The 26811-nt window shown below is 54.7% G+C and overlaps 1 protein-coding gene across 2 annotated transcripts; it reads right to left on the reverse strand.

The window, feature by feature from the left end:
- Window positions 1–1386: 1386 nt before the first annotated feature.
- On the reverse strand, window positions 1387–26811 carry PTTG1IP (PTTG1 interacting protein). 2 transcript variants are annotated; one of them, XM_057545451.1, is made up of 6 exons: window positions 26585–26798; window positions 19743–19795; window positions 17823–17931; window positions 14042–14216; window positions 13201–13247; window positions 9659–11447 (listed from the first exon to the last, which is right to left on the reverse strand). In XM_057545451.1, exons 1-6 carry the CDS (start codon window positions 26682–26684, stop codon window positions 11401–11403), a joined length of 531 nt encoding a protein of 176 aa, XP_057401434.1. In that variant the 5' UTR covers window positions 26685–26798; the 3' UTR covers window positions 9659–11400. The 2 variants fall into 2 exon arrangements, with proteins under 2 accessions (XP_057401435.1, XP_057401434.1); XM_057545452.1 differs by lacking the exons at window positions 9659–11447; window positions 13201–13247; window positions 14042–14216 and adding an exon at window positions 1387–1973 and having other exon boundaries at window positions 26585–26811.

Genomic DNA, 26811 nt, shown 5'->3' on the forward strand with positions numbered 1-26811 from the left:
GAGAATGGCCCGTCCGTCCCCCGAACTGGCCCCTCACCTGCCGCAGCTCCACCAGCTGAGACCGGGTGTATCCACTGGCTTCTGTGATGAGTGCGTCTCACAGGGAAACAAGGACAATAAAGCCAGCCAGGTGAACCACCTCCAGTGGCCCTGGCGGACGTGCGTGAGAGAGAGCTGCCTGGGGGACGACCCCAGGGAGGCGACCCCAGGGCTAGGAAAGGCTCGGTTCACCTTCACAGAGGAGCCGAGTGTCAGGTCCTGAGGAAGTGGGGGTGAAGGAAGAAGGCCTACCGGGCTGACCCACCGGGCAGCTCCGTCCACTAAGGACACACACGGCACGTGTTCATTCGGCGAGGCCACGCAAGTCCAGCTGCTTCCACCCAGAGCTCCCAGTGGACGGAGGCCTAAACGGGGCATTTCTAGGAGGGGGTCAGGGAGGTGGAAAGTCTCTCTCACTCCGTCCACTTCTCACTCTGCGCTTAGCCAGGCTGACTGTCTGCGGCTCCTTTGTCTCCCCTTGTCCAGCCCCCTTTGGTGCCTTCGGAGCCCAGCCAGTGGAAGCTGAGCATCTGGGAGACAGTGACCTAGCCCACTGGGTTCAGCTCATTTCCTGTTAACACTGAAAGGCCATAGAGCCAAGTTTTCACGGTCCTTAATTTCTTTTTTTTTTTTTTTTTTTTTTAAAGAAATTCACGTTCTTTTATTTATTTATTTATGACTGTGTTGAGTCTTCGTTTCTGTGCGAGGGCTTTCTCTAGTTGCGGCAAGTGGGGACCACTCTTCATCGCGGTGCACGGGCCTCTCACCATCGCGGCCTCTCTTGTTGCGGAGCACAGGCTCCAGACGCGCAGGCTCAGTAATTGTGGCTCACGGGCCCAGTTGCTCCGTGGCATGTGGGATCTTCCCAGACCAGGGCTCGAACCCGTGTCCCCTGCATTGGCAGGCAGATTCTCAACCACTGCGCCACCAGGGAAGCCCACGGTCCTTAATTTCACAAACCAGTTTTGACTGTTCAGAATTCACTTCCTGGGCTAGAGGCACCATTTAGGACAGGGAAAGGGGGCCCCCCAGAATGGAGCTGCCATGTCACAGGCTGACGAAGTCTGTCCATTGAAAGTTCTGGTCAGAGCCGACCTCCATCTCAGCCGGGTCCAAGAGTGTGGTCCCTTTCACCCTGGACTGTGGTGCCTCTACCAGGGGACTCCCCAGGCACGGTGGCCAGCCCGAGCTGTGCTTCCTGGAGAGGGGAGTCTCCAGGAACTGGCCCCTTCCAGGACAGAGGTGGACAATGGGAACCAGACCTCCCCCCAAGATTATTGGCTGTGGTGTAACTTCAGGTGGGCAGAGCTTGGACCCATCATCCATCATCGACTCTAAGACATCAGCAATTATACAACATTGTTTTATTTAACACACATGTTAAACTATGACAGGTTATGGATGCAAGGACACCCCAATTAGAATTGATGAAATACAGTATCTAAATGTGTTACAAGAAGGAATTAAACTATGGTTGATTCATATAATGAAAGGCTATGCCACTATTAAATGTGTAAAAAGAAAGAGTAGTTGATAACAGTAAAAGATGCTCACACATTATGTGTTTTTTTAAAGCAAATTATAAAACTATTATGGTTTTGAACAACAAGAAAATCTGTATAAAATATTTTGAAAATCTGTTTGAAGACACCCGATAACTGCCAAAACAGAGAAGACTTTCTTAAGGAGCGAAGATCCCAGAAAGAAGGGACGTGGTTTTCCTTTTGAGATATTTAGCGATTAGTATGATGTTTTAGTCAGCTCAGCAGCCATAACAAAATACCACAGACTGGGCAGCTTAAACAAATAGTCTCTCACAGTTCTGGAGGCTGGAAGTCCAAGATCAAGGTGTGGGCAGGATGGGTATCTCCTGAGGCCTCTCTCCTTGGCTTGTAGATGGCCGCCATCTCCCCGTGTCCTCGAATGGCTTTCCTCTGTGTGTGCAGGGGAGGGGGGGAGGGAGAGGGAGGGAGGGAGGGAGACACACAGTGCAGTCCCTAATAACGTGCGGCACACGAGAAGTTGAGACACTGAGCACAGCTTTTGAGTCTCATAGGATGGGGGAGACTAATTGGGCGGGACCTACTGCAAGATAAACTGGTCGGGGGCCACTGATAATAACCTGGACCTTCAGCTGGAACACTGAAACCTACAACAAAGGAGTGAGGCTGAGGTGCAGATCAATCCTCACAGACTGAAACCCAGCATCCAAACGGCTCACTCCCAAATTGCACCAAGCTGATCTGCTCTCCTGCCCATTGCCAGCCTGAAGCCAGAGGAAATCTCTGGAGGACAGCAGCAACACCTGGGGCCTCAGGTTAACTAAAATATCTTCATAGACGATATCCAGAACAGAATAAAAATTCACAAAGAAAACCAGAAAACAAATGATCCAAAACCAAGGGAGAAAGTATGTATATATTAGTAATAAATCCACAGGAGAACAGGATATTGGCATTATTAGATAGATTTTTAAATAACTCTAATATGTTCAAGGAAATAGACTATGAGATGGAAATTTTCAGCAGATAAGTGAAATCTATAAAGAAATGGAAATTTGAAAACAAATACAATCACTGAGACTATGAATTCAGTAGATGGGTTTAACAACAGATTAGACACGGTGGAAGAGATTATTATGAACTGGAAGGTAGGTCAGAAGAAAATAGAAGCAGAGGGAGAGGATTGTCCCAAGGATAGGAGAAATAACTTTCAAACCACTGCAAGAACAATGCAACAACAAAACTCAACCTATCTGACAACGTCATAAAAACAGATAAAAGGAAACAATAGAAATAACAGAAGACATTTATGTAGCACTTATGTGACTTGCACTCTCATACCTTCATACACATTAATGGAATGAGGTAGGTACCATTATTGTACCATTTCACAGATATGGAAGCTGAGGCACAGGTTTCACATCCAAGTTTACCTGGTTACTAAAAGCAGCAGAGCAAAGATTCAAGCAAAGGCAATTATACCAGCTCTACAACAAGAAAGTGGAATAGAGCATACAAAATAAGATAGTAAGAATAAGTAAAGACCAGCAATCATACTAGATATGTATGGATTAAATTGTTCTATTTAAGGACAGTGGCTCCCTACAGGGGTCAAAAAAATACAACTATGTTTTCTTCTACTGTAGAGTAGAGAAAGGGTAAAAATAAAAGGCAAAAATGCTATAGCTTATAAGTTTTCATATCAGATGAAATACATTTCAAACTGCAAAGCATTAAATGGACAATGAGAGATATATTACATTAGTAATGGGTCCATGCCACCAAGAAGCAGGTAGAAAAATGCAAATAGGGTCTGACTCTGTTTTTCTTGATGTTTAACAGCTGACATCTTTAAAGCCTCATCCCTGCCTCTTTTCTTTCTTCCCCGCATCTTAGCAGGCAGATAAAGACTGAGCGCTGCCTCCTTTGGTACCGGTGGGAAATTCAAACCACTCAAGCACCTGCCCATGCAGAAACCCTCACCATGGCCCCGCCCTAGCACAATAGAAGCCCCAAGTGCATCTCCTTTCCTGGCTCTCAAGCCATTTTCAGACCAGCTTGGGAGGCCTGCACTGCTCTCCCTAGAAAGCCTCCTTATGTGAGGGATGAACATTTCCATACCCTCTTGGGGTGTGTGTGTGTGTTGTCACCAGTCTTGACAACTGGACCAAATTTTGGGTGAGGGTCCCTCTTCTTTCTGAAAGGTGTCACAATGACAAAGACTAAGTAAGCATATAGAAGATCTGAATAACATAATCAATAAGCTCATGATAATGCATAGAGAGAAAGAATTTGGAAACCAATGAAAAATTTATGTAATATTTTTAATCATCTGTGGAATATTTACAAAGTTTGAGCACATATTAGGTCTTTAAGAAAACCTCATTAAATTGTAAGAAGCAAAATCATACAGAGGGCGAGTTCTGCCTAGGACGTAGAAAGCTGGAATGATCATTACCCCCGTCTAAAAACAAGAAAAGCTGGACAACCTCAAAATCATAACTTTTCCTAAATCTATCAGAAAGCTGGGATTTTGGCTTCCTTGTCTTTAAGTTTTGGGTCCTCTCCCTAATCTGCCTGCTATTATTAAGCTTTCAGAGTCTCAGACAGTTGCTTACTTTGTCTTGTCCACACCAGAACTCTCTCCATTTTTGAAGGTTAGTTTTCTGAGTATAGAAATCTGAGCTTAGGGACTTCCCTGGTGGCGCAGTGGTTAAGAATCTGCCTGCCAATGCAGGGGACATGGGTTCGATCCCTGGTCTGGGAAGATCCCACATGCCTCAGAGCTACTGAGCCCACGTGCTGCAACTACTGAAGCCCGCCTGCCAAGAGCCCGTGCTCCGCAATGAGAAGCCACCGCAATGAGAAGCCCGCGTGCAGCAACGAAGACCCAACCCAGCCAAAAATAAATTAAAAATTAAAAAAAAAAAGAAAGAAATCTGAGCTTAAAGCCTTTAAAGGTATCATTTCACTGTCCTATTGTCAGAATACATCCTGGGCCCAGCCCCTTGGAGGTCTTCTGTCTCTGGAGAGGAAACAGGATCACTGAAAAAGTCCCACCCCAAGATCCAAGGACATGAGGACTGCATCAATGTGGACCTGGACCAGGGCAACAGCAAGCCCTACCAGCCATGCCCCGTTCCAGGACAGTCAGCGCCAAGAAGCAAGCTGGAGGGGCCCATCACAGTGAGGGGAGAGAGGAGCAAGAGGCTGGAGAGAGCCTCTTCCTGAGGTGCACAGGGGAGGCCTGGAATTCAAGGCGGAGAAAAACCCTCCAGCAAACCATCCTCCACCCTCAGCACGAGGCCATGCCAGAGGAATTTGAGGTCAGTGGACACTAAAGGTAACCACGGCAACCACAAAACCCAGAGCCAGTCAGCCCCTAGCCTGCCTGACCCCTGCAATGGCAGCCAAACAGAAGAAGAGGAGGAATGTCCATTTCCAGATATAAATACTGCTAACCTCAGTCTCTACTGCCCTAAAGACAATATCTGGCTTTCAGTAAGTAATTACAAGACACAAAAAAGAAGAAAAAACCCCCCACAATCAAGACATGAAAATCAACAGAACCAGACTCAGATGTGACTCAAATGCTGGGATTGTCTGACAGGATTTATGTTAAGGCTCTAGTGGGAAAGATAACATGAAGAAAAGGGCGGGGAGACTTTCAGCACAGAGACGGAGACTCTGAGGAAGAGGCCAGTGGAAATGCTGGAAGTAAAAACAGAGTAACAGAGGTGAAGAATGCCTTCAACAGGCTCACGAGTAGACTCAGCACAGATGAGGAGAGAATCATGAGCTTCAAGATAAGACTGTGGAAATTACCCAGACTAAACAAAGAGGAAAGGTGGACCCCACCCCGCCAACAGAGCAGAGCAAATGGAAGCCCTGGAATAATTTCCAGTGGTCTAACACATGTGTAATTGGAGTCACAGAAGGAGAGGAGAGAGTGGGCAGGAGAAATGTTGGAAAAATTAATGGCTACACATTTTCTAAAAATAAAGACACCACAGCACAGATCCAAATTCAGAAGGATTTAAATATATACATTTAATAATATATATAATAAACATACAAAAGGCACAACAAGACACAGCATATTCAAGCGATGAAAACCAAAGATAAGGAAAACACCTCGAAGGCAGAGAGAGGGGAAAAAAGACATGTTACGTGCACAGGAACAAGGATCAGAATCACAGCATACCTGATGCAGAAACGATGCAAGCCGAAGACAATGAGGACGAGGACACACTACCTCTACACACACGAAGCTCAGGTCTCTATACTCAGCAAACCAGCCTTCAGAAGCCAAGGAGAGACTTCTGGTGTGGACAGGACACAGCCCCCCGAGGACCCTGAAAGGTCAGGAATAGCAGGCAGCTTTGAGAGCAGACCCAAAACTTAAGAGACCTGATGGGGTGACTTTCCAAGTGTTCCTCCTCTTTCATCGGCCAGCTTCGACCAGAGGGCGACCCCAGTGTGGGATTACATACCAGTGCAGGTGTCAAAACCTCCAAGAGAAAGCCTCCCTCTCTGGCCAGAGGAAAGGAGACCCTGCGAGCCAAAGCATGTGAGTGAACCCAGGTTTTGGTTGGTTGGTCGGTTGGCTGGTTTTGTGCTTTTGACTCACCGGATCCTGTCCTGAAGAGACCCCGATCCTGGAGCTGCACTGTGGCCGCCGACCAGGCACCCCAAACCTCAGGAGAAAACCCATCCCTCTGGCCACAGAAAACGGGAAAAGGGGTCCTGTGGTCCAGAGAGCGTCAGGGATCCTTCATTTTATCCCTCTTCCCTCCCTGCCTGGCCCTCAGGCAGCCCCAGTCACATGACCCCACCGGCCCCTCCCCTAGGGAGGCAGGGCCCCTCCACTGACCGCCTCCCGGCCCCAAAGAAGGGTCAGAGGTCCACACAACTACCCGAAGGTTGTGGGTCCTCACCAGCTATACTGGCAGGGTCTGGGAACATCCTAGAAACAGAGCTCACACCTGTCAGGCCAGGGAGATGATGCACAAGCCTGACTGGGCTGAAGGTACCTCCGTGAGAGCCGCCCCAGGATGCGGGGATGGTGTCACGAGTCTGGCTAACGGAAACGCGGGCATCACCGGCATCCAACCGCTTAGAATAACAAACGTCCCTGGCATTCTAGAGCAATCTTCCCGACGTCCCTGGACCAGCAGCACCCACGTCTGCTGGAAACATGTTACAAGTGCACACTCTGGGGCCCCTCCCAGACCCGCTGGATCGGAAACTCTGGGGTGGGGCCCCTCCATCTGGGTTTTATGAGCCTTCCAGGGGGTTCCGACACAGCTCAAGCTTGAGAACCCCTGGTGGACAGCGGTGCTGCTCAGATGGGACGCTGTAGACAAATCGTCAGGGAATCTTGGCGAAACGCAGGTTCTGACTTGGCAGGTCCTGGGTAGGGACTGATGTTGTGCAGGCCTGTCAAGCTCCCAGGTGATGCCGGTCTACTAAAACCTGGGCCGCGCCATGAGGAGCAAGCCCCGAGGGCAGTGGTTCTCAGCCTCGGCTGTGCATTAGAACCACCTGGAGATGTTGGGAAAACCCACCTGTGAAATGAGACCCATGAGGTGGGTGTGGCTGGGAGTGCGGGCTGGCACTGGCGAGCGCCGTGAGCAGCCGAGGTGCAGGCCCGCTGCTGCGGAGGAAAGGCCTGGGCTCCCAGAAACGGGGGTGTCGGTGGGCCTGTTACGTGAGCCTGCGCCCCTCCCCTCCAGCTGAGCTCAGGACACTCCCTGCACAGAGCCATGGAGAAATGCATGGGCAAAGCGCCTCGGCGGCTGTCCTCTGCAGACCGGGGAGGCTGCCGGGGTCACCCGATCTCCCTGGGGATGAGGGGTCCTGGCGTGATGGTACCAGATGTCAGTGCTTAACTCTAGAGACAGACGCAGAGCAAATAATCATGGAAGGAGAGGAGTCAGAATTTTTTGAACCGATGGCAGGGACCCTGGGAATGAAACTGAGGCACAGCTGCTAAACTAGCAGGCAGGATAATTCTAGGTCTTTTGGTCAAGCCCCAACCCGTCACCGTAACGGGGGTGCCTGGCTCGTCCCAGCAGCTTCCAGGACTGGTGAGGAAGGAGCCTGCAATTCAGCCACAGGTGAGACCAGCAAGTGGCTCTCAGGGCTTCCTCAGAGGGACCGAGGACCATTTTCAAGGGTCACTGTGTCCCGGAGCAAAGGAAAGCCCCTGACCCTCAGGGGTTACTACACACCAGCTCTGAAGAGGCCCGGTCAGCCACTGAGGTCCACTGGCCAGAGTGGGCTTGTGGAGGCCGGATGAGAATGGGTCTCACCCCGAGTCTCGCTCACCGTGGGCCCGTGGGAACCAGAGGCCCAGAACGTGTAGCGGGAACAAGCACACTTAGCGCCCTATGGAGTCTCCCGACTTGTGCTCCGGGCCGGAGTGGAGGCCACGCCGTACAAGGGCCCCGTGGAAGCCCGCGGAGCCCTACCCCCTGCTGCGGGAGGTGGACCAGAGGCGTCGCATCCCCAGAGGGAGTGCTACGGGTCAGGGCACCCCCCAGGCTCGAACGCAAGGCCCCCTGCCTGAGACTAGCTGGACTGTGTCCCCCAAGTTCACAAGCCAGAGCCCTAATCCCAGCATCTCAGAACGTGCAGAATGCGGAGAGAGGACCTTTAATGAGGTAATGAAGTTAAAACGAGGTCGCTGGGTGGGTCCTAATCCAACCTGACCGGGTCCTTACGAGGAGAGACGAGGACACAGACACACACGGGACGAGCACGCGGGGGCACGGGGAGGGGACGGCTGTCCACATGCCCAGGAGGCCTCGGGAGGGACAGCCCTGCGACCCCTGGGCCTCGGACTCCCAGCCTCCAGACTATGAGATGATACATGTCTTGTTGTTTAAGCCCCAAGTCTGCGGTGCTTGTCATGGTGACCTGAGCAGATACCCCACGGCCAACTGAACCCCCTCTGTGGCTGTTACAGAGCAGACGGGTCCTGAAGAACGGCTGTGGCTCACAGCCAGGGCCCTGGGGTTGCAGCTCCTGGCACCCGGGCCCTGCTCTCTTCTCCCGACCCCACCGGCCGAGGTCGCCAGCCGGCGGGTGCCTGCACAGGCTGGGAGAGCAGAGCGCCTCCACGCTGACCTTGGCCGGGCGACCTTCTGGTCCGGTCATCCGCAGCGCACTCCGACATCCCTGGAGGCCGTGGGCCTGGTGCACAGGAGGCGGGGGCAGCCCAGATGCTCAGCTAGGACCGGTGGGGCCCAGGGTGGGGGAGGAAGCGGCCTCGGCTCAGGGCACATGACCCTGGTGCCCCGCTCGGGGAGAGGGGCGGGAACGTGGAGTCGGGGTCACCGGGGCCTGGGGGACCCTGAGCAGGGGGAAGAGGGTGAGGGAGCTGGCCCGGCTCTGACGCCAGACCCACGGCCACCACGCTCTGGAGCCCAGGACCGCGGGGTCAGAGCCGCCGAGCGGGTGGGCTCCTGACGAGCTGGCACAACCTCTCCGTCCCTTGGGCAGGGGGCGCCCGGACCCTCTGGGGAAAGGGGCCGGCTCCCCCAAGCAGCCATCCAGCTTCGCTCCCACCACGGTTTCCCCTCGCGAGAAGCCGGGTCCTGGGGTGCGGCTTTGAGCCGCTTGGTCCCGGGCGTGGGTTGTTCCTCCTCCCGGGGGTGGCCAGAGGGGCCAGCAGTGCCCGCCGCCCCCTTCCTGTCACTGTCAGCAGTCCTGTCACTGAAGGCAAGTTCCTGTGCCCAACGCACAGTGAGGCCAAGCCAACCAAAACATTGCAGTTTGGAGCAGAGAAGGGCCCAGCAAGGAGACGGGCTCAAAAAACCCCTGGGCTTTAGCGTGGGAGAAGTCTGTTGCTGGTCACTTGCTTCAAACAGGAGAGCCAAGGACTCCGAGCACAAAGGTACAGCTGCTTCCCCTGCAGCCCTCTGTACCTGATCCCAGCGCTGCAGCAGGGACACACGGCGGGGCCGATCCCCGCCGGCCGCGTGTTGGGAGGGAGGCTGCTCGTTCACACCAATGGGTGCAGAAGCCCCTCTTTACCCGGACAGTCCCCCTGTCCTCACTCCCCAAGCAATCACGTCCACACCGCCCAGAAATGAAACACAAGGAACGCAAAGCATAGTCAACAAAAGCGTGTATTAATCTGCTGGCTGGAAACTGGTTAAAGATTAAGGCACTCAGGCTCATGGTCTCCTTGAGGTTACAGTTTTGGCTGCTCTTAGTACCATCTCAGAAGCTCACGGCTACAGTGACGCTCCCGGGGCGGGCCCCGTGCTGTGTGGGAGGACGGCGCCCGCTCTAACAACTCACGCTAACAACCCGGCTCTGCTTTCAGCTCGGCAGCCTCAAGTCAAGAGAGTGATTTTACATCCACACCAACTACCGTGTTAATACAAAGTTCACTGAAGTCTATCACAAAGTTTCTTTTATGAACAAACAGTAGAAAGTAAAAATTTGCAAACTGTTATAAAATACTTAGGAATGTTTCATAATACTTTCACTGCTATCAAATGCCCAAGAAACCAGAGAAATAAGACTAAAGAGTTTGTTAAAGGTTGTTTGTGAAACTTAAAGGTAGAATTGTTAAACAGATCTGTGTAGCTAACAAGGCACGTGCAACCGTTTGACGACATGTCCTTTGATCACTGGGTCCGCACGAACTCACTCACTTCATGTGCTTGTTCACCCGCCTCCCCAAAGCTCAATGGTTTTCACATTCAAAGTAATTTGGCAACTAGGACTATTTTCAGATTTAAGAAAGGCTGTTCACGGTGACTCCACGGTCTGCTGTCCCTGCCAGGAAGCGCTCAGACCATTTACTGCAGTCATGCATCTTGATCTGGAAGAAAAGGAACCACCACGTGCGGCCACTGAAGGAAGTTCCCAGAACACGGCCGAGACAAAGGAGCAGGCCGGGAGCTCAGGTTGTCGGCCAAGCAGGACAACCGCCAGCATCTGTTGTGCGTGGAGATCCCATCAGCGCGGCCCCATGGAGCCTGGCTAGTGCAGGCCACTGCCTGCCGAGGGCGGACCTCCGGTCACCTGCGAGCCCTAGGTGACCATCGCAGATAGCAGGGAAGGTCTGATTCAGGAGACTCAGCCCCTGGGGCCTGAGGCCTGTGGTCAACGGGGCGGGAAAGGAGGCAGGCGAAGCCTCTTAGACACGCCCCCCTGCCATCCACACACCAGCACCTGACCGACTACTGCCCTTCAGAGAGGTTTTATAATTCAAACTTTTATTGGAAAAATATCTTGATGTTCCAGTAGAGACACACTAAAAAATCATCCCATAAGTGGCCTGAACTTTGACAGTAAAGTTTTTTGGTGGAATCTTTTAGGTGGGAGAATAAAATCCAAGAATTACTAAAAAAAAAAAAAAAAAAGACGTAAGGTGAGTTTAACTACCGCTCAATGCTATTCGGTATAGTCAAGGTCAGAAAGCAAACCCTCGTCTGACTGCGTCCTGTACCCCGAGGTCAACAGCAAGTCGTCTGTGCTTTTCTGGGGAAATGACAGGGGCTGGAGGGTGGCCCCAAGGCGGACTGCAGACGCCCCACTTCCTAAGCGTGGAGCTGCGCAGGCCCGGACGCAGGGAGACGGCCTGCACTGGCTCGCAGACGGAGCAGAGGCCTGGGATGTGCAGTTTCCTCCCCAAATGAACAACAGAAAAGCCGTGACAGTCTTAATGTCTCAAGTGACTAAATACAGAAATGAGAGACGAGGGAACAGAAGCTCCCAGGCCTGGGCCTGGAGGGCAGCTTCCCTCCCCAGGGTCGGAGGCGGACGGGGCAGCGGGTCCCTGCTGACCCACAGCCCGAGGAAAGGCGTGGAGACCGCTCCCCGTGCCACGAAGTGCATCTCAGTTGTTCTCGAATCTAGCATATGGGTTTTCTTCTCTAAACAAACCTGAAAACAAAACGGGCCTGATTAGAGATGCACTCAGCCAACAGGAAACGAGGGTCAGAAAGCAGCACGTGGTGTCTTCTATGAAGACTTACTGAGGCCAAAAGGAAGACGGGTACGCTAAGCAGGCTCAAACACTACCCTTAACCTTTCGCGAAAGGCGCACCACAGGTGACTTTAAAACTGAAGTGGAATTGATTGGAAACGGTATTTCTAAGAAACACAGATCCTAAGAAATAAAGACTTGTTTGCTGATTCTCTCTAAATTATACAGAAGAAAACAAAACAAAACCACCTTACTTTAGATGTTCTTATAAATGCTGATTAATTTTCAGAATTAAGGCCACACAAAGAAGGTGACCGTCAGTTTAACTGTGAAGGAGCTAAGTACCCAAAGACTCGGAGTTTTCTCTCTGCATCGTGGAAACACACCCTCTCCCCTCTTTAAACATCTGGTCTGTACACGCAACTATCCGGAGCCACTGCAACACATCTACTTACACAGGGTTTTGGGGGGCGGGGGACAATGGGGGAAAGGTAAGGGCAGAGGGGAGAATGCCCTTCTGTCAGAGGAACAGGGCGAGCTTAGCCTGGGACAGGGAAGAGCTCAGCCTGGGCCGGGAAGCGCTCAGCCTGGCGGTGGGGCGGAGCACACAGCTGGTTTTGGGTAAAAAACTATCATGTGCCAAATACCAAATACGAGCAGTCTTGTTAAGGCCCTGTTGGGAAAACAAAACCCCAAAAAACCCCCCAGATCCTGGCTCTACTTCTGGTTTAGAGGAAAAAACAGACATAAACTGCTTTGTGATAAAGAAACCAAAGGCCTTCTAAACTCAAGAGATGGTTTCGTCTGCGGTGCATTTGGTGTTAATAAGGCCAAGCACCTCCCTCCCCCTCCCACCAGGAGCTCGAAGGTTCCCCACAGCTGAGGGTTCCTCCTTCCAAAGTCCAGGCCACTCAAAGGGCTTTACACAAAGGGCACAAGATAATTCTTTCAGTGCAATTAAAGGGCAACTGACCAGCTCCAAGATAGGAACACAGCGAATCCGTGACTGTTCCAGAAAAGGCCTCGTGCAGGCCGGGCAGAGCAAAGGTCCAGGATCCCATCACTACCTGTGCTGAGTTGTGTGTGTGTTTGTGTGTGTGTACACGCACACGAGCACACAACCATCCTGTCTTTTATTTACATTAATGTTAATCAGATGCCCAAAAGCTCCTTTCCATGATTTCCAAATTTAGTTGGAAACCAAGTGCCAGGGAGCAGAAAACACCAATGATATCGGTGGTTTGAAAATCAGTACAGAGCCAGCTAAACACAGGAGCAGGTTCAATGCTCTCAAACACCGAAAAAATAGTCCCCCGACCGAAAACCTCACCAAACAAAAACCCAGAACCAGGACACAGCTCCCGGGAAATAAGCAGTCCAAGGCCTCAGTGTGGCTACTGCCGACTCGGTCAGGAGGCGGGCCAGGAGCAACTCCAGCACAAGGGAGAAGGCGGGCAAAGCCCCGCAGGTAAGGGACTCACCCCACCGTAGGGCAAACAAGACCACAAGGTGGGAAAGGGCGACAGCACTTCACCAGCAAACAGGTGCCAGGAAGGCCGGCAGAGGCAGAAACACTCGCAGGCCTCGTCTTACGAGAAGCCGCTCCCGGTGCAGCCCACACCCTACAGCAGAGCCCGCCGGGCGCTGGACGTGGCCAAGACGGCCAGGCCAGCTCCTGCCAACGGAAATGGAGAGCCAGGTGATTCTCACCATATTTCCTTCTGATTTCATCATGTCTTGACTTCATCTCTGCTCTCCTAGAAAACACAGAAATCTGGTTCAGCAGCAAATTACAGTGTAAATTTCGTGTGTGTGTGTGTGTGTGTGTGTGTATGTCTGCGGGGCTTGCGGGATCTTAGTTCCCCGACCAGGGATCAAAGCCGGGCCCCCTGCAGTGGAAGCGCAGAGCTCTAACCACTGGACGGCCAGGGAAGTCCCCACAGTGTAATTCCAACAGCTGTGCCTTTCACTCCCTGTGGCCTCCGGGAGCCAGAGCCGGGTGGCGGCGGCTCTGACGTGGCCACGGCCACGCTCCCACCGGGACGGGCAGGGTGCTGAGCACGGACCCCTTCATTTCAAGAAAAGCAATTCCAATACCCCGTACTGTGATTGAGGACATTTTTTTCCGCATGAAAACGAACCAATCAGCAAAGATCTTACGCTTGGTTCTGAAGATGGTTAGGAACACGCAGGAACCTTGGCCCCAGCAGCTGCGGGCTGACAAGCCCCCCAGCCCCACCGCGCGCACGCCAAAGGGCTCTGGAACCTGGGACGCACGGTCACCAGAGCACTAGTCACGCAAAAGGCCCGGTGTGGGCTCGGACAGACAGGAGACCCCAGTCAGAAGCCTTCCTCCTGCTGAGCCCCCGCGGGCTCAGAACCGGATGGGCCCCGAACCCCGGGCTGGCGGCCACCGGCCAGGTCCCTGCCACGCGGCTTCCCACCCTCCACGCCACCACCGAGAAGCCCCCTCGGACGCCCGACACGGTCCTGACTTTTCCACGTGGAGAAAGCTGGGACCGAGTAACCGCCCCCGGTCGCGGGGCCTCACCGCTCCTCCTGGCGGACCCGGCGCTCCTCGCGCTCCCGAGCGGCCCTCTCCTCGCTCTTGTCCGGCCGCCGGCTCCGCCGCTTCCCATAGCAGCAGCAGCAGCAGCAGCAGGCGACGCCCAGCAGCAGGGCGCCCCCCAGCACCGACAGGGCGATGATCAGGGCCTCGAAGTTCACTGCCAACGCAAAGGCGCAGAGTCAGGGCCCCGCTCAGGCCCCGCCCCCTCCGGGGGGGGCGGGGACGGACGACGACAACACCCCCGCCTTCCTCAGCCTGCTGCTGTGACTTCGTCACCATTTCCATCAACCTGAAGCAACAGGTAGCTTTTCTCATCACCTGATGCTGAAAGGCTGTTTCCAACCTGAGAAAAGTTAACAAAACCAGGAAGAAAGAGAAGCTCCGCGGTGCACTCAGCTGCTACGGACACTTGACTCAATCTCGCCGAATCGGATGCTAAGCCCGACGCGGCTTCCGTGATTATCTAAGTCAAAGCCCAGAGCCTCCCGTCTGCTGCCAACAGGACACACGTCTGCCCGCGTGGGCAGAGCACCAGCTGGAGCCGCGGCCCAGGCCAACGCCCGCGGGCTGGAAAACGGTGACTGTGACTTCCCGTCCAGACCAAACGCACTGAGAACAAGTTGCAATTCTTTCCAACTTCTCTTGGGGATTTACAAATTAAAACCAGTCAGTCGGTACTTTTCCACTCCATTCAAGCCAGAGCCCATCACAGGACAGGCTGACACGTTCCCGTTAGCACAGCCCCGCCCTGGACAGCAGTGCGACCCTCACAGGAAGGCCCCCTGCTGCACACAGCTCGTAAGCTCTGGTGCCACTGGTTTCTTGGTTGGGAGGGGGGGGTGGGCTGGGGTCCGGAAGGTGAGAGCTCTTCCTTGGGTCGGGGAGGGGAGGGAGACACCAGTGCCCCGCTGCCCCCAGCCCCCCTCAGGCTGCCAGTGTGACAGCACTCGCTCTGCCTTCTGAGCTTTGAATCATGTGGTTTTTCCTCCTCTGACCTGTTCTGGAAGTGCCAGAATTGCAAGATACAGTAGTAACAGGAGACCCCCACAGGCAGATGGCGTAACTTTTTGACTAGAGAACTCGAGAACAATCAACTTTATTTTTATTTATTTTTTAAAATAAATTTATTTATTTATTTTTGGCTGCGTTGGGTCTTCGTTGCTACACGTGGACTTTCTCTAGTTGTGGCGAGCGGGGGCTACTCTTCATTGTGGTGCACGGGCTTCTCACTGTGGTGGCTTCTCTTGTTGTGGAGCATGGGATCTAGGCGCATGGGCTTCAGTAGTTGTGGCGCACAGGCTCAGTAGTTGTGGCTCAAGGGCCCTAGAGCACAGCCTCAGTAGTTGTGGTGCATAGGGTTAGTTGCTCTGCTGCATGTGGGATCTTGCCGGACCAGGGACTGAACCCGTGTCCCCTGTGTTGGCAGGTGGATTCTTAACCACTGTGCCACCAGGGAAGTCCCGAGAACAATCAACTTTAAAAACCGGCGAGGGACTTTCCTGGTGGCGCAGTGGTTAAGAATCCGCCTCCCAATGCAGGGGACGTGGGTTTGATTCCTGGTCAGGGAACTAGATCCCACATGCTGCAACTAAGAGTCTGCATGCCACAACTATGGCGCCTGTGAGCCACAACTAAGGAGCCCACGTGCCACAACTAAGGAGCCCGTCTGCCACAACTAAGACCTGGTGCCACCAAAATAAATAAATAAAATAAAATTTAAAAAAAAAACAAAAAAAACAAAACCCCGTGAGACCAATGAGACAGCTGGCTCTAAAATACACCTACCCCCACAAGAGCTTTTCTGATTAGCAGCTAAACCATTATAAAACAGAAACAGAAATCCCACCATGATGGGAAACAAAACTATGGGCTTCTTTCCGAGAAATCTACTCTAGGACGTACTAGACCTGAACGGAGAGAGACACCCGTTCCCAGACGGGGGTTCAAACGGTAAAGATCTTGCTGTTCTCCAACTGAACGTGTGTGTGTGTGTGTGTGTGTGTATGTATTTTTGTTTGTTTTTTGGCTGAGCTGTGCAGCATGTGGGATCTTAGTTCCCCAACCAGGGATCGAACCCAGGTCCCCTGCAGTAGAAGTGCAGTCATAACCACTGAACCACCATGGAAGTCCCCTGAACATATATATTTAAGGTCATTACAATCACAACCCCAAAACAATTTTGCCTAGAACTGGTTGATTCTACAGTTACTTGTAAGAATAAAAGCACCTGTGGCACAGGGCTGAGTTAGTGTGAGGTGCTGCCCTGACAGGGTGGACCAAGAGGGTCTCCAGTGGCCTGACCGCAAGGCCCCACCCGCTCGGCTCCTGTGGATGAGGTCCCAGCTCCTTGCAGGCCCGAGGAATAAACCCGACAACGCCAACGCACCTTCTCTCAGGAACCGGGGGCACTGCACCCTCCCGTTACTACAAAGCCTGCCCTCCTGCGCCCCTGCTCACCGCCGTGAGCCCGTGTGCCCCCAGTGCCCCCATGCTGCCTGGAGCGGCATCAACTGGAGCAGCCACTCTTGAGAAACGTGTGGCCGACTGACTAAGGCTAGACATGAAAGGGGTACCACTCAGCAGTCTGCTCCTAAGTGCACGCCCAGGGCGGTGGGCGTCTGTGTCCAGCCCACGCGGGAGCACACGGCAGCCGCACACAGCCCGGTGTCCACCAGTGCACCGCAGCAGTCGCCCACGGTGTCCTGAGGGACAGGCGAGCGCCGGACGTGGTCCGTGTGTTTTGCTGAGTGGCGATAACCTGCAGACTCACGTGAAAATTCACTGAGTACACGGGCATTTGTATATGCACAAGTGTACATGCATGTGTGCACGCATGTGACTGTACTTGCATGTGTGTACGTGTGCGTGTCCTCTGGAGTCTAGGGCCCGGAGAGAGGGAGCGAGGGCTCACGTGTGCACTGTGTTAGAGTCATGCTTCAGTTTAAAAGCATTTTAACAGTTAAGGCCCCATATGCCGATGGTTGGTTCCCTGGTGCGGGAGCTGTCTGTGCGGAACAGATGAGGAGGGAAGGTTCCACGGAGGAGGCAGCCGCTAACATGGAAGCAGACGGCTGTGTGGCCCAAGGAGCCTTTCTGGAGTGAGGGCAGCAGAGGGAACGGCCAGCTGGGAGGACGTGACGGGTGTGTCTGCACATGTACACACACCCATACACACACACTCCCACAGACACAAACTTCTGGGTTCCCTGGGTTTCAGCTGGTGAAATCAGAAGTGAGTCATTTCAGATGGAGGCTGACAGATTCTGAGATGGAAATCAATTAGAAAAAAGACAGATAAAACAGATCATCACAATTCTCTGCGAGAGCACTGGCTCCTATGACCTGTAGCCAGGCGGCCTCTTGATGGCCCCAAACCTGAAGCCATAAAGGAAAGGATTAATAAGCCCAACTCATAAAAATGAGTTCCACGTGGCAACACACACCACAAACCAACTTAAAAGGCCACCTAGGAAACAACCTGGGTCTCCCCTAGGGCTCACTTCCCTCGGAGAAAGAGCACCACTGAGACAGGTGCTGACACGCCACCCGCGTGGCCCCGGGGCGTGGGGAGCCGCCTGCAGCGCAGAGCCGAGGCCGCGGCCTTCAGGGCGGACTCCAGACCCGGCCGGCCACGTTCCCAGACGCCACCGCTCGCGCCGGCCTCCCCACCTCCCCGCTCCTGGCAGCTTACAGTAACTGAGCACAGCCAGAATTTTCAAAACGGCCCTGGTTTTGCAAGAAGCCAATGAGAACAGCGACTTACCCCAGCACACGCCCCAGCGCGCAGAGCTCAGCTTGCAGAGAGAGCTGGGCGGCAGGATTTTGGTCACCGGGTAGTCCAAGCACGCCTTGTCAGTGTTGCACCAAAGACACTGTAAGAGGCGATGACAGGGCATCAGACGCGTAAACGCTGAAGGGCAGACGGGCCAGGGTCCGACCTGCACCAGCCCCGCCAGCCACACTGCTGTTCCCCCTCGGCCCCCTTCCCAACACTGGCTCGACGCCGCCAACCCACCAAGGCCCTCCTCACTCAAACCTCTTCCACCAGGCGCCCTGCCTGCCTCGCGGCCTCCTTGCTGATCCCCGCCCGGGGCCTCTGCGTGGCCTGCTCCTCCCGCCTGGACGCTCCCCTCCCTTCCGAGGCACCACCTTCTAACGCCCAGAGCACCCAGGCGTCAGCCGCCTGCAGGAAGGCAGGCCTTTGTGCCCTTCTCCACGTCCCCCTGCAGGAGGGACCGAGCCGGGCATGGTTGGGGTGGTGGCCACCCATGGTTATCACCCTGTAAAGATTCTAATTTGATCTCTAGGACTGGACCGAGAGGTCTGTCTTATTGCTGGCTGTCTTAAAGATGATGCAACTAAAGCGCAAGGGCAGCTGTCCAGAACCGCAGAGCTGGAGAAAACCTGGCAGGTGTGCCTGAGTCCCTGGAACGCACGGCAGAGACCTGGCCAGCACACCAGCCGAGGGGCCCAGAGCCGGGCAGGCACTGGCACAGATGTGAGCTTTGGGTCAACCTAACAACCCGCCCAGGTCAGGACATTCAGGATATTTTCAAGCTTGAAGGTAAAGATTTTACTAAGTTTTTTTCTTTGAGGTTTTAACAGGATGGAAAAGTCATGGTATGTTTTGGTCCCAAGTTAGGGCGAAAATCTATTACAAAAAAATGTTTTAGTGAAACCTGGGGCCCCAGTGCCACTGACACAGTGTCCACTTTGGTGTCTTGTGTTCAAAATGACAAACAGCAGGGAGGCCCTCTTCATTTTGGCCGTTTCAGAATACCTTCCACTCCAGTGGTTCTTTCCTGGCTTAACAATTTCTGGGAAATCCACCATTTTCAAACAGCTCAAGTTTTAAACACCTAATTTTCCATTTTTACATGACAGTTTTACCGAAAGCCGTATGAGCTCACTAGGAGGATAAGTTCTCTTTGTGGTGGTGTCGTGGCTGTTTGTCACTCTTGTTTTTTAGATTAATGAGGTACACACACGCGGTGAACAACGCAGGGGCGCCAGCAGATCCTTCCGGAAGCCCGTGTGCTTTAAGAATTCACACGCGGCGGGCTCTACCCTGGCCCTGGCTTTCCTCTGCACTTCTGACCTCACCTGTCTGGGTTCAGAGTGGGGGTCAGGCCTTCAGAGGAGGTGTGCACCCCGCTGTGGTCTGGGCACCCCCCAACCCCACACAACGAGGGAGAGCACGGGCACTCCAGCTCGCGGCCCCCTCAGCACTGCACGAGCCCGGCGGGGGGCCGGGAGGGCTCCGAGCACACCCGCCGCGTCTCGGGGCCCGTCTGTAAGACACGAGGCCTCCAAGGTGGAGTGAGCCCCGTGGGAAAGCCCTGGGCACAGGTCAACAGTCGCAGACGAGGGGCTAAACGTGCTCCCACCCTGCTGCCGGGCACCTCTGCTCACGCCTGCGGGCCCCGGGAGCTCACACAAGTTCCGGGCTGTGTGAAACTTACGTGTTTTATTTCAGGAGTCGAAGTAGCATGTGAACAACACTCAAGTGGTGTGTGCAGCTTTCACGAGACGGTTTAATATGCCTGAGAAAGGCTGTTAAGAGCCATCATGAAAAATACCTCCACAAACCCCAGACCACAGAGCCCTGAACACACACAAGCGGCCCTGGAGTCAGAGACAGCGGGTCTGCTTCTGGATCACGTGCTGACCCTGTGCTACTTACAGAGACGTTTTTCAGGCACTCTTCACAGGTTCTGTTTGTGTTCTGAGAACAACCTGCAGGGGAAAGAACAAACATCACTGAGAATCCTGCGGCATCGATGTGGGGAGGGGGAGGGCAAGTGGCGCTCAGAACCCGGAGACGGACGGCCCCTCCCACGCAAGCCTTCAAGGCACAGACTGAGCCTCTACCAGCAGGGCCCTGGGAGGACACGCAAGCAGCACACATGTGGTCCTGACCCCAGGGGTCTCCTGGGAGAGGAGACGGTGCCGCCCAGCAAGGCCGGCCGCCTGCCTCTCACCTGCGTGGTCGCACACCACTGACCGACTCGTCAGCAGACACCCTGGAACCAGAAGCCACAGCGATGCCGGGCCAGAGTCAAGCCGGGCCGCGGCCCTCTTGCCGGTCCCAACCCTGCAGAGCAGCCCCTGCACCCCCGGGCACTCTTCACTGCGCAGGCGCTACGGGAAGGGCTCAAACCCCGGGCAGCTGACAGCTCTGGGATGCAAGCTAAGCAGAAGTGAAGAGCTGGTGCACGAATAAAGGATTCCAATCCACCATCAAGCAGCCGCTCTCCACCCCACGCCGCCCCTTAAGACACGCACACGCTTGGAAGAGGCCTGAGCACACCCCATCAGCCAGCAGGAAAGGCACGTGAGAACCGCAGTCAGGCCCCACCTCACACCCACCGGAACGGCTGCATTACAAAGACTGACCACGCTAACGGTGGTGAGGACGGGGGCTCAGCGGCTCGAAAACAAACACGTGCTCCTCCGAGACCTGGCAATTCCACTCTCGGTCTCGTACCCAAGACAAACCAGAACACACGTGCACAGGGACACCTGCACAGGGGGGCTGATGGCAACTTTACGCAGAGGAACACCTGAGAGCTGAAAGTGGCCCAGATGTCCAGGCGCCCCGCACGCCCCTCGGCCTCCCCACTGGTCCTGAGAGCTGCCAGCTGGCTCCCTGGCCGGGGCCTCTGCGCGGCCTGCTCCTCCTGCCTGGACGGAGGACGCGAGCCTCCCCGGGACCACCTCCTCCTAACACGCTGCACCCAGGGGGCAAGGGGACAGAGGTCGCTGGAGGATGGACAGGGAAACTGGCCCAGTCCTACAGTGGGACACTCTTCAGCCCTAAAAAGAAGTGCGCCGTCTACGCCACGCATGATGACTCTACAGATGACCTGGGCTGGGGGAAGCCTCCCGCAAAGGCCCGCAGCGCAGGGCTCGGGGATGGGTGAGACTCATCTTCGGGGGCGGGGGCGGGGGGGAGGAGGATGGGCTGGGTGGGGCCCCAACCTCCTGGAGAGGCCAGTTCTGAGGCTTGTAGGAGGTCAGGGTCTCACAGGCGTAACTCACTGGATGGCGCGCGTAGGATTCCTGCATTTCACCGTATGTAAACTTGAGCTCAAAAGAAGAAGGAGACGAACATTGAGCTCTCGGTGACGACATGCACATGGAGGAGCTGGGGGGTGGGGGGCGTGCGCATCTGTAACTTCAAAATGTGACAGACCCGGTGGTGGGCAGAGGGGTGCTTGCTCACTGCCCAGGTCTCTCAGCTTCCCTCTACTTTCCAAGACTTGCCTAATAAAATGCACGGGAAAAGAGCTTTAGCTTTAAGTTACGACTGTATTCATGTTTGCTAAGCAGGACCCATACAGTAAACTGCTACTTTGAAAGAGCTGGAGAGTTCTTCTCTTCAACAGTCTTCTACGTTCCATTTTTAAAAACCAAAATCCTATTTTATCTGAAATGAAAGCTCATTCTGTCACAACATACCATTCTACGGCAGTCATTATTAACTAGTACCCTCCTCAGAGCCTCTAGTGGCGTGCTGCTTGTTTTGTGTTCAAGCTGATCCTAAACTGCTTTACTCCCTCGGCCCCAGGAAGGCAGAGCCAGTTGGAGGCCCCCGAAATACCTCCACTTCTCAGAGCACTGCCGAGAGGGGCCCCGGGGCCCTGGGCACCGGCAGGAGGGAACAGCCCCGAGGACGGTTTCACTCACAAGCCGGATTCCTAGTTGTGTCCACCAAGGGGCTGAGAGAGAACGGCACACATGTTGCCAGGCCTCTGGTCTCCAGCCACTGTCCCCACTAAAAGGAAACGGGCAGAACAACAACGCCAGAACCGGGGCAGAGAAAGGGCAACACCAGCCTTGGACAGCTTGCTGAGCCAGAAAGTGGCACAAGGACCCAGAAGCCAGCGTGGAGGGGGTCCTCCTTGCCAAAGTGGCACAACTTAACATCAGAGTGAATGACAGTAATGGACTCTCACCTCCTGAACGCCCATGATTTCACACGGACACAGAATAAACACAGAGAAGGACAACTAGCCAAGAGTCTCCGTCGCAGTAAACAGGGACGCCAAGACCACTGCGCCATTTGCGGAGGGACAAGATGTTATGTACGGTCTCAGAGCACCCCCCGCCCCGGTTTAATTATACTTGTGAATAGAAAATGGCACCTGAAAAGTGATTGGAGATATCACCAAGACAACCTGTGACCAGACAACGGCACAAAGTGGCAGCAGGTGCCTCTGAGGGGTGCAGGAAGGACAGTCACCCAGTGGCCGAATCCTCCCCAAATGCACCCAAATCAAATCAGAGGAAACCAGACAGGACCACAAAGGGGCCTCTGAGCACAAGGACAGGCTGAGGAGCTATTGCAGGGGAACAGAGGTTGAGAGACATGACACCTAAAAGCAACACGCCAGCCCGGGGTCAGAGGACCGAGGACGCTATTGAGGTAGCTGGTGATCTGTGTGCACAGTCGTGTGTTAAATCAAGGGTCCGGGATCGTACCAATGGTCACTGTGCAGACTTGACCATCACGTTCTGGCTACGCCCTTCTTAGGAGATACACCCTGGCGAATTTAGGGTAAACGGCCACATCACAACTTGCTCTCAAACGGTTTGGTGACAACAGTAACAGGCAGCGACTTCCCTGGTGGTCCACTGGTTAAGGCTCAGCGCTTTCACCGCGGAGGCCCGGGTTCAATCCCTGGTCAGGGAACTAAGATCCCACAAGCCGCCAGGCAGGGCCAAAAGAAACAGAAACAAGCAGATACAGACAAGGAGCAGTAAAGCAAATATGGCAAAGGCTGTAAGAACAGAAAAGGACTCAGGAGTTCACTGTACCATTTATTCCTTCAACTTTTTCTGCTAAAGCGTTGGGCAGGGAGGTATGGTGGGGACCTGCACGACGCCTACCACACCCCCTCTTGAGTCCTTCTGAAGCACTGTTAAGAGAGGCCCCAGGGAGCAGGTGATAAAGCGTGGGAATTTTTTCTCAGGCGTCTCCAATTTAAAAGTCTGTGTGATAACTGGTCTTGCGTGAACCAGCAGACCTCGGCTCCAAGATACACACCATAAACCCGTCCACCCTGGGGTCTCTGGGTCACAGGCCAGATGAGTCAACAGAGAGGCCCGGGAGGGGAAGGGCCAAGAAGACGGCCTCGCCCTCCTCCTGCTCCCAGCGTGACCCGGAACCGGGCAGGTTCTCAACCCAGAAACGCCAAAGTTAAACAGCCCTCCCAAAGTCAGTTCAGAGCCGAGAGAAGGTCGTTCCCTCCTCGCCCTTGAAAACACCAGGGTGTTTTGCGCAGTAAGACAGGGAAATACGTTAACCATTTGCAGCTGCTTCAGAGACTGGGCGTCAGCAGTCACTCACTGGATCTTATCTCATCTCGGAAACAGAAAACTCTGTGCTGAAAGCCAGAGACATGTAAACATCTGGTCTGAGTTTCCGAGGTCTAACGCTGAATGTCACTGTTCTGACTTCGGAGGGCCCATGGCCGGGGCTCTTCAGCTTGCACTCTCCTTACCAGTGACTAGAGAACCTTAAGTCTCATGCTCTTGGGAAACTAAGTTAAAAAAAAAAAGGTTCTCAGGACACACTAACCCATGATATATTTGAGTTCTTTCCTAAAGTTTCGGGTGAGTCACTGCTTAAGCACAAAAGGACACACACTAGTGCGTGTAAAGAGGTATGTTTTTTAAAAACAAGGAAATGAGTTAAGTATATTTACCGTGGAACACAACAGGCCAAAGGGCTGCATTCAGCAGTGCCCTCAGCAGTGGAAAAGCCCCAGAACCGGGCACTATGGCAATGCCGCATGGTGACAGGGCACAGAGAGTGCCCGCGCTGTCAATTTCATGTGAGAAACGAGGCAGAAAGTTCATCTAGACAAAAAGTCCTGGCTGTCCTACCACCTCAGCAGAAAAGGGGGAGTGAGGAGGGCAGAGGGCAAAGGCTCGGACCCACGCACACACCCAATGCCCCGAAACCTGCCTGGAAGCCCCAGTTCTCAGCAGCAGGACCGCTGTAAGGAGCCCCCGCCCCCAGCTACCCTGGCCACCACCAGCTCCTCTGGATCCCTCTGTTTAGGACAAGACTGAAGTCCCTTTAGGGGCTGCCTTCCCTCTAGATGTAAAGATGAAACTCTGGGGTGGACGTCTGACCCCACACACAATTAAAGTGGGGTCCAAAGCCCATGAAACTTCTTTAGTTCAATGAACTTCCCTCTGAAAGTCTTTAACACCTTGTCGGTTCCTAACGTCTCCCCCCACCCAAGCGCACAGTAGAGAAGACAGATGTTAGACATGGCTAGGTTTGGACTGGTATGATGGTCTCTGAATTCACACACCCGTAATGGTTAATTTTATCTGTCAACTTGACTGGGCTAAGGGATGCCCAGAGAGCTGGTAAAACACTTTGTTTCTTTCTATCTTTTTTTAAGATTTCTTTTTTTTTTTTGTGGCCTTGCCGCACAGCTTGCAGGATCTTAGTTCCCCAACCAAGGACGGAACCTGAGCCCCCGGCAATGAAAGCGCAGAGTCCTAACCACTGGACTGCCAGGGAATTCCCAAAACACTGTTTCTGGTAGTGTCCGTGAGGGTGTTTCCAGAAGAGACGAGCATGAGTTGGTGGACGGATGAAAGCACCTGGCCCTCTCCAAGGTGGGTGGGCATCACCTAGCCAATTGAGGGCCCGAACAGAACAGAAAGGCAAGGAAGGAGAGTCTGCACTTCGTGTGAGAGCTGAGACGTCCCCCTCCCCCTGCCCTTGGGCCTTCAGCCTTAGACTGGGCCGTATCCCCCTGGCTCCCGCTGCCTGGCCTTGAGGTGTGGCCTGGACTACACGCCAGCTCTCCGGGAAAGCAGACGGCAGCTCGTGGGGCTCCTCGGCCCCTCGGTCACGTGATCCAGTCTCTCATAATAACTCTTTCTCGATAGCTACGTATATCCTGTTGGTTCGGTTTCTCTAGAGTAATCTTTCCTAATACACACAGCATCCTTGCGAGAAAAACAGTCTCTTAAACAGTGTAGTCACGTTCCTATAGCATGACAAGCGGTAAAAGCTCACAGCAAGCCCAGGCTCAGTGTGGCTAGAAAAAGAGCCACTTTTCTCCTGAAATACTAGGGTGAGAGTCCAGTTTCACTCCCAAACTGTCACAGGACATGCCCACTCAGCCCACAGGGGTCTCTGTCCTTAAGTCCAGGGCTAGGGAGGGGTGAAAAGCTGGCAGTCAAACACACTTGGGGCGTTTCCTGACACACCCACTCTAACAATACACACCCGCGGCCACCAAGGAGAGGTTCTCGGGCGACTGAGGACTCTTGGCTCTCAGCCACCCAGTTTGGTAAAAAAGCGCTCACACCACATTTGTGAACAATCCATCTGGACCGAAAGTTCCCTACTCTGTGCCACCCGACTGCTGCATTAACGAATAATATCACAAACGTACACACAAGTACGCTCAGAAGGCAATGAGAAAAAACTCAAGCAGTCCTGCCCTGGAACCGACACCCCATGAGGTCACAAAGAGGAAAGGTGCTTTGCTGTGCTAAACAGAAGGTGACGACGCCGCAGCTAACTGGCGCTGAGAAAACCCCCGGCCCCTCAGGCTGACCCAGGTCGCTTAGGCCACCGGCCCGAGGCTCGATTCCCCACACTAGTGACCATGCGGGGATGCCACACACAGCAGCCAGATCAAACGCTCCCAAGATTCCCAGCAGCCTGCAGACCACCTACAGGAAGCCACCCTCCAGCACCAGCGCTTCTGGAACTGCTGGGCCCTTAGGTCATGCACTCCCCTCACTCCCACCCCCAACTCTAACTGCGGTTTTCTGGTCAGGCCCCCCAGGAACTCGTCGCCTCCACGTGCCGGTCACCACCGTGGGCCCGGCACCTGGCACAGGTAGTTACTTACTGAGAACAGAAGGGATCACCTAGCAAGGCCGCCCCCCTGCCCACGCAGTGCGGGCCTGGAGAGCCCAGGAACCAGCGGCAGGGCGGGCTCAGCCCAAGCACCGGCCGCTATCCCTGGAGCTCCTCGGAGGGGCCTACTCCGCACGGTGGCGGGTGTAGGGGCCGCATACAGGCCTCCTCGAAGCGAGCAGGGCCCCCAACATACCAGCCGCGCCCGCACAAGGGCCCGGCCCCTGGACTCCGGCCGCCGACCCGCTGTGGGACAAGCGAGCTCCCCAGCTCTGCTTTCGACCCCGAGTCCACACCCGAGACGGCTCTTTCCGAGGGTCGTGGCGCCGCTGCGCTCGGCCAGGACGACGCCGCGGTCCCGGACCACCCCGCCTGCTGAGCCAGGACAAAGGGCCGGCCCGCCGCCGTCCCCGAGCCCCGCCGCCCCAGGCCGCGGGCAGACACTCGGGTGGCCCCCCGGCCGCAGACCGCGCGGGCCCGGAGCACCGACCCAGAGCGGCTGCGACCCCCGGCCCTCCGTCCCCCTTGACCCCGACACCGCGCCCCCCCGCCCTCCCCCTCCGCCGCGACCCCGCCCCGCACCCCCCCGCACCCCCGCCCCCGAGCCCGCCGGCTGCCCTCACCCTGCGCGGCGGCCTCCGGGAGGAGCAGCAGGAACAGCGCGGCGCCGCCGAGGGCCAGTCCCAAGCGCGGCGTTGGCCCGCGGACCCTGCCGGACGCCATGGCTGCTGCTGCCCCGCTGGTCGGTCGTCGTTCTCGTCTGCCGGACGCGCCGCACCTCGGACCTCGGCCAGGCGCCTCCGCCCGGAAGGGCCGCGCGCCGGAGGCGGGAGGGGCGGTGGACTGGCCA

The sequence above is a fragment of the Balaenoptera acutorostrata genome, chromosome 4, assembly GCF_949987535.1.
Source record: "Balaenoptera acutorostrata chromosome 4, mBalAcu1.1, whole genome shotgun sequence".
NCBI lineage: Eukaryota > Metazoa > Chordata > Mammalia > Artiodactyla > Balaenopteridae > Balaenoptera > Balaenoptera acutorostrata.

Bases quoted from the DNA above. Each gene is read 5' to 3' on its own strand.
- PTTG1IP (XM_057545451.1), bottom strand. From the start codon at position 26,684: ATGGCGTCCGGCAGGGTCCGCGGGCCAACGCCGCGCTTGGGACTGGCC. The intron at 19,796-26,584 runs GTGAGGGCAGCC...TTTCCCCTGCAG, and splicing joins CCCGGAGGCCGCCGCGCAGG to GTTGTTCTCAGAACACAAAC. The intron at 17,932-19,742 runs GTAAGTAGCACA...CGCCTCTTACAG, and splicing joins AGTGCCTGAAAAACGTCTCT to TGTCTTTGGTGCAACACTGA.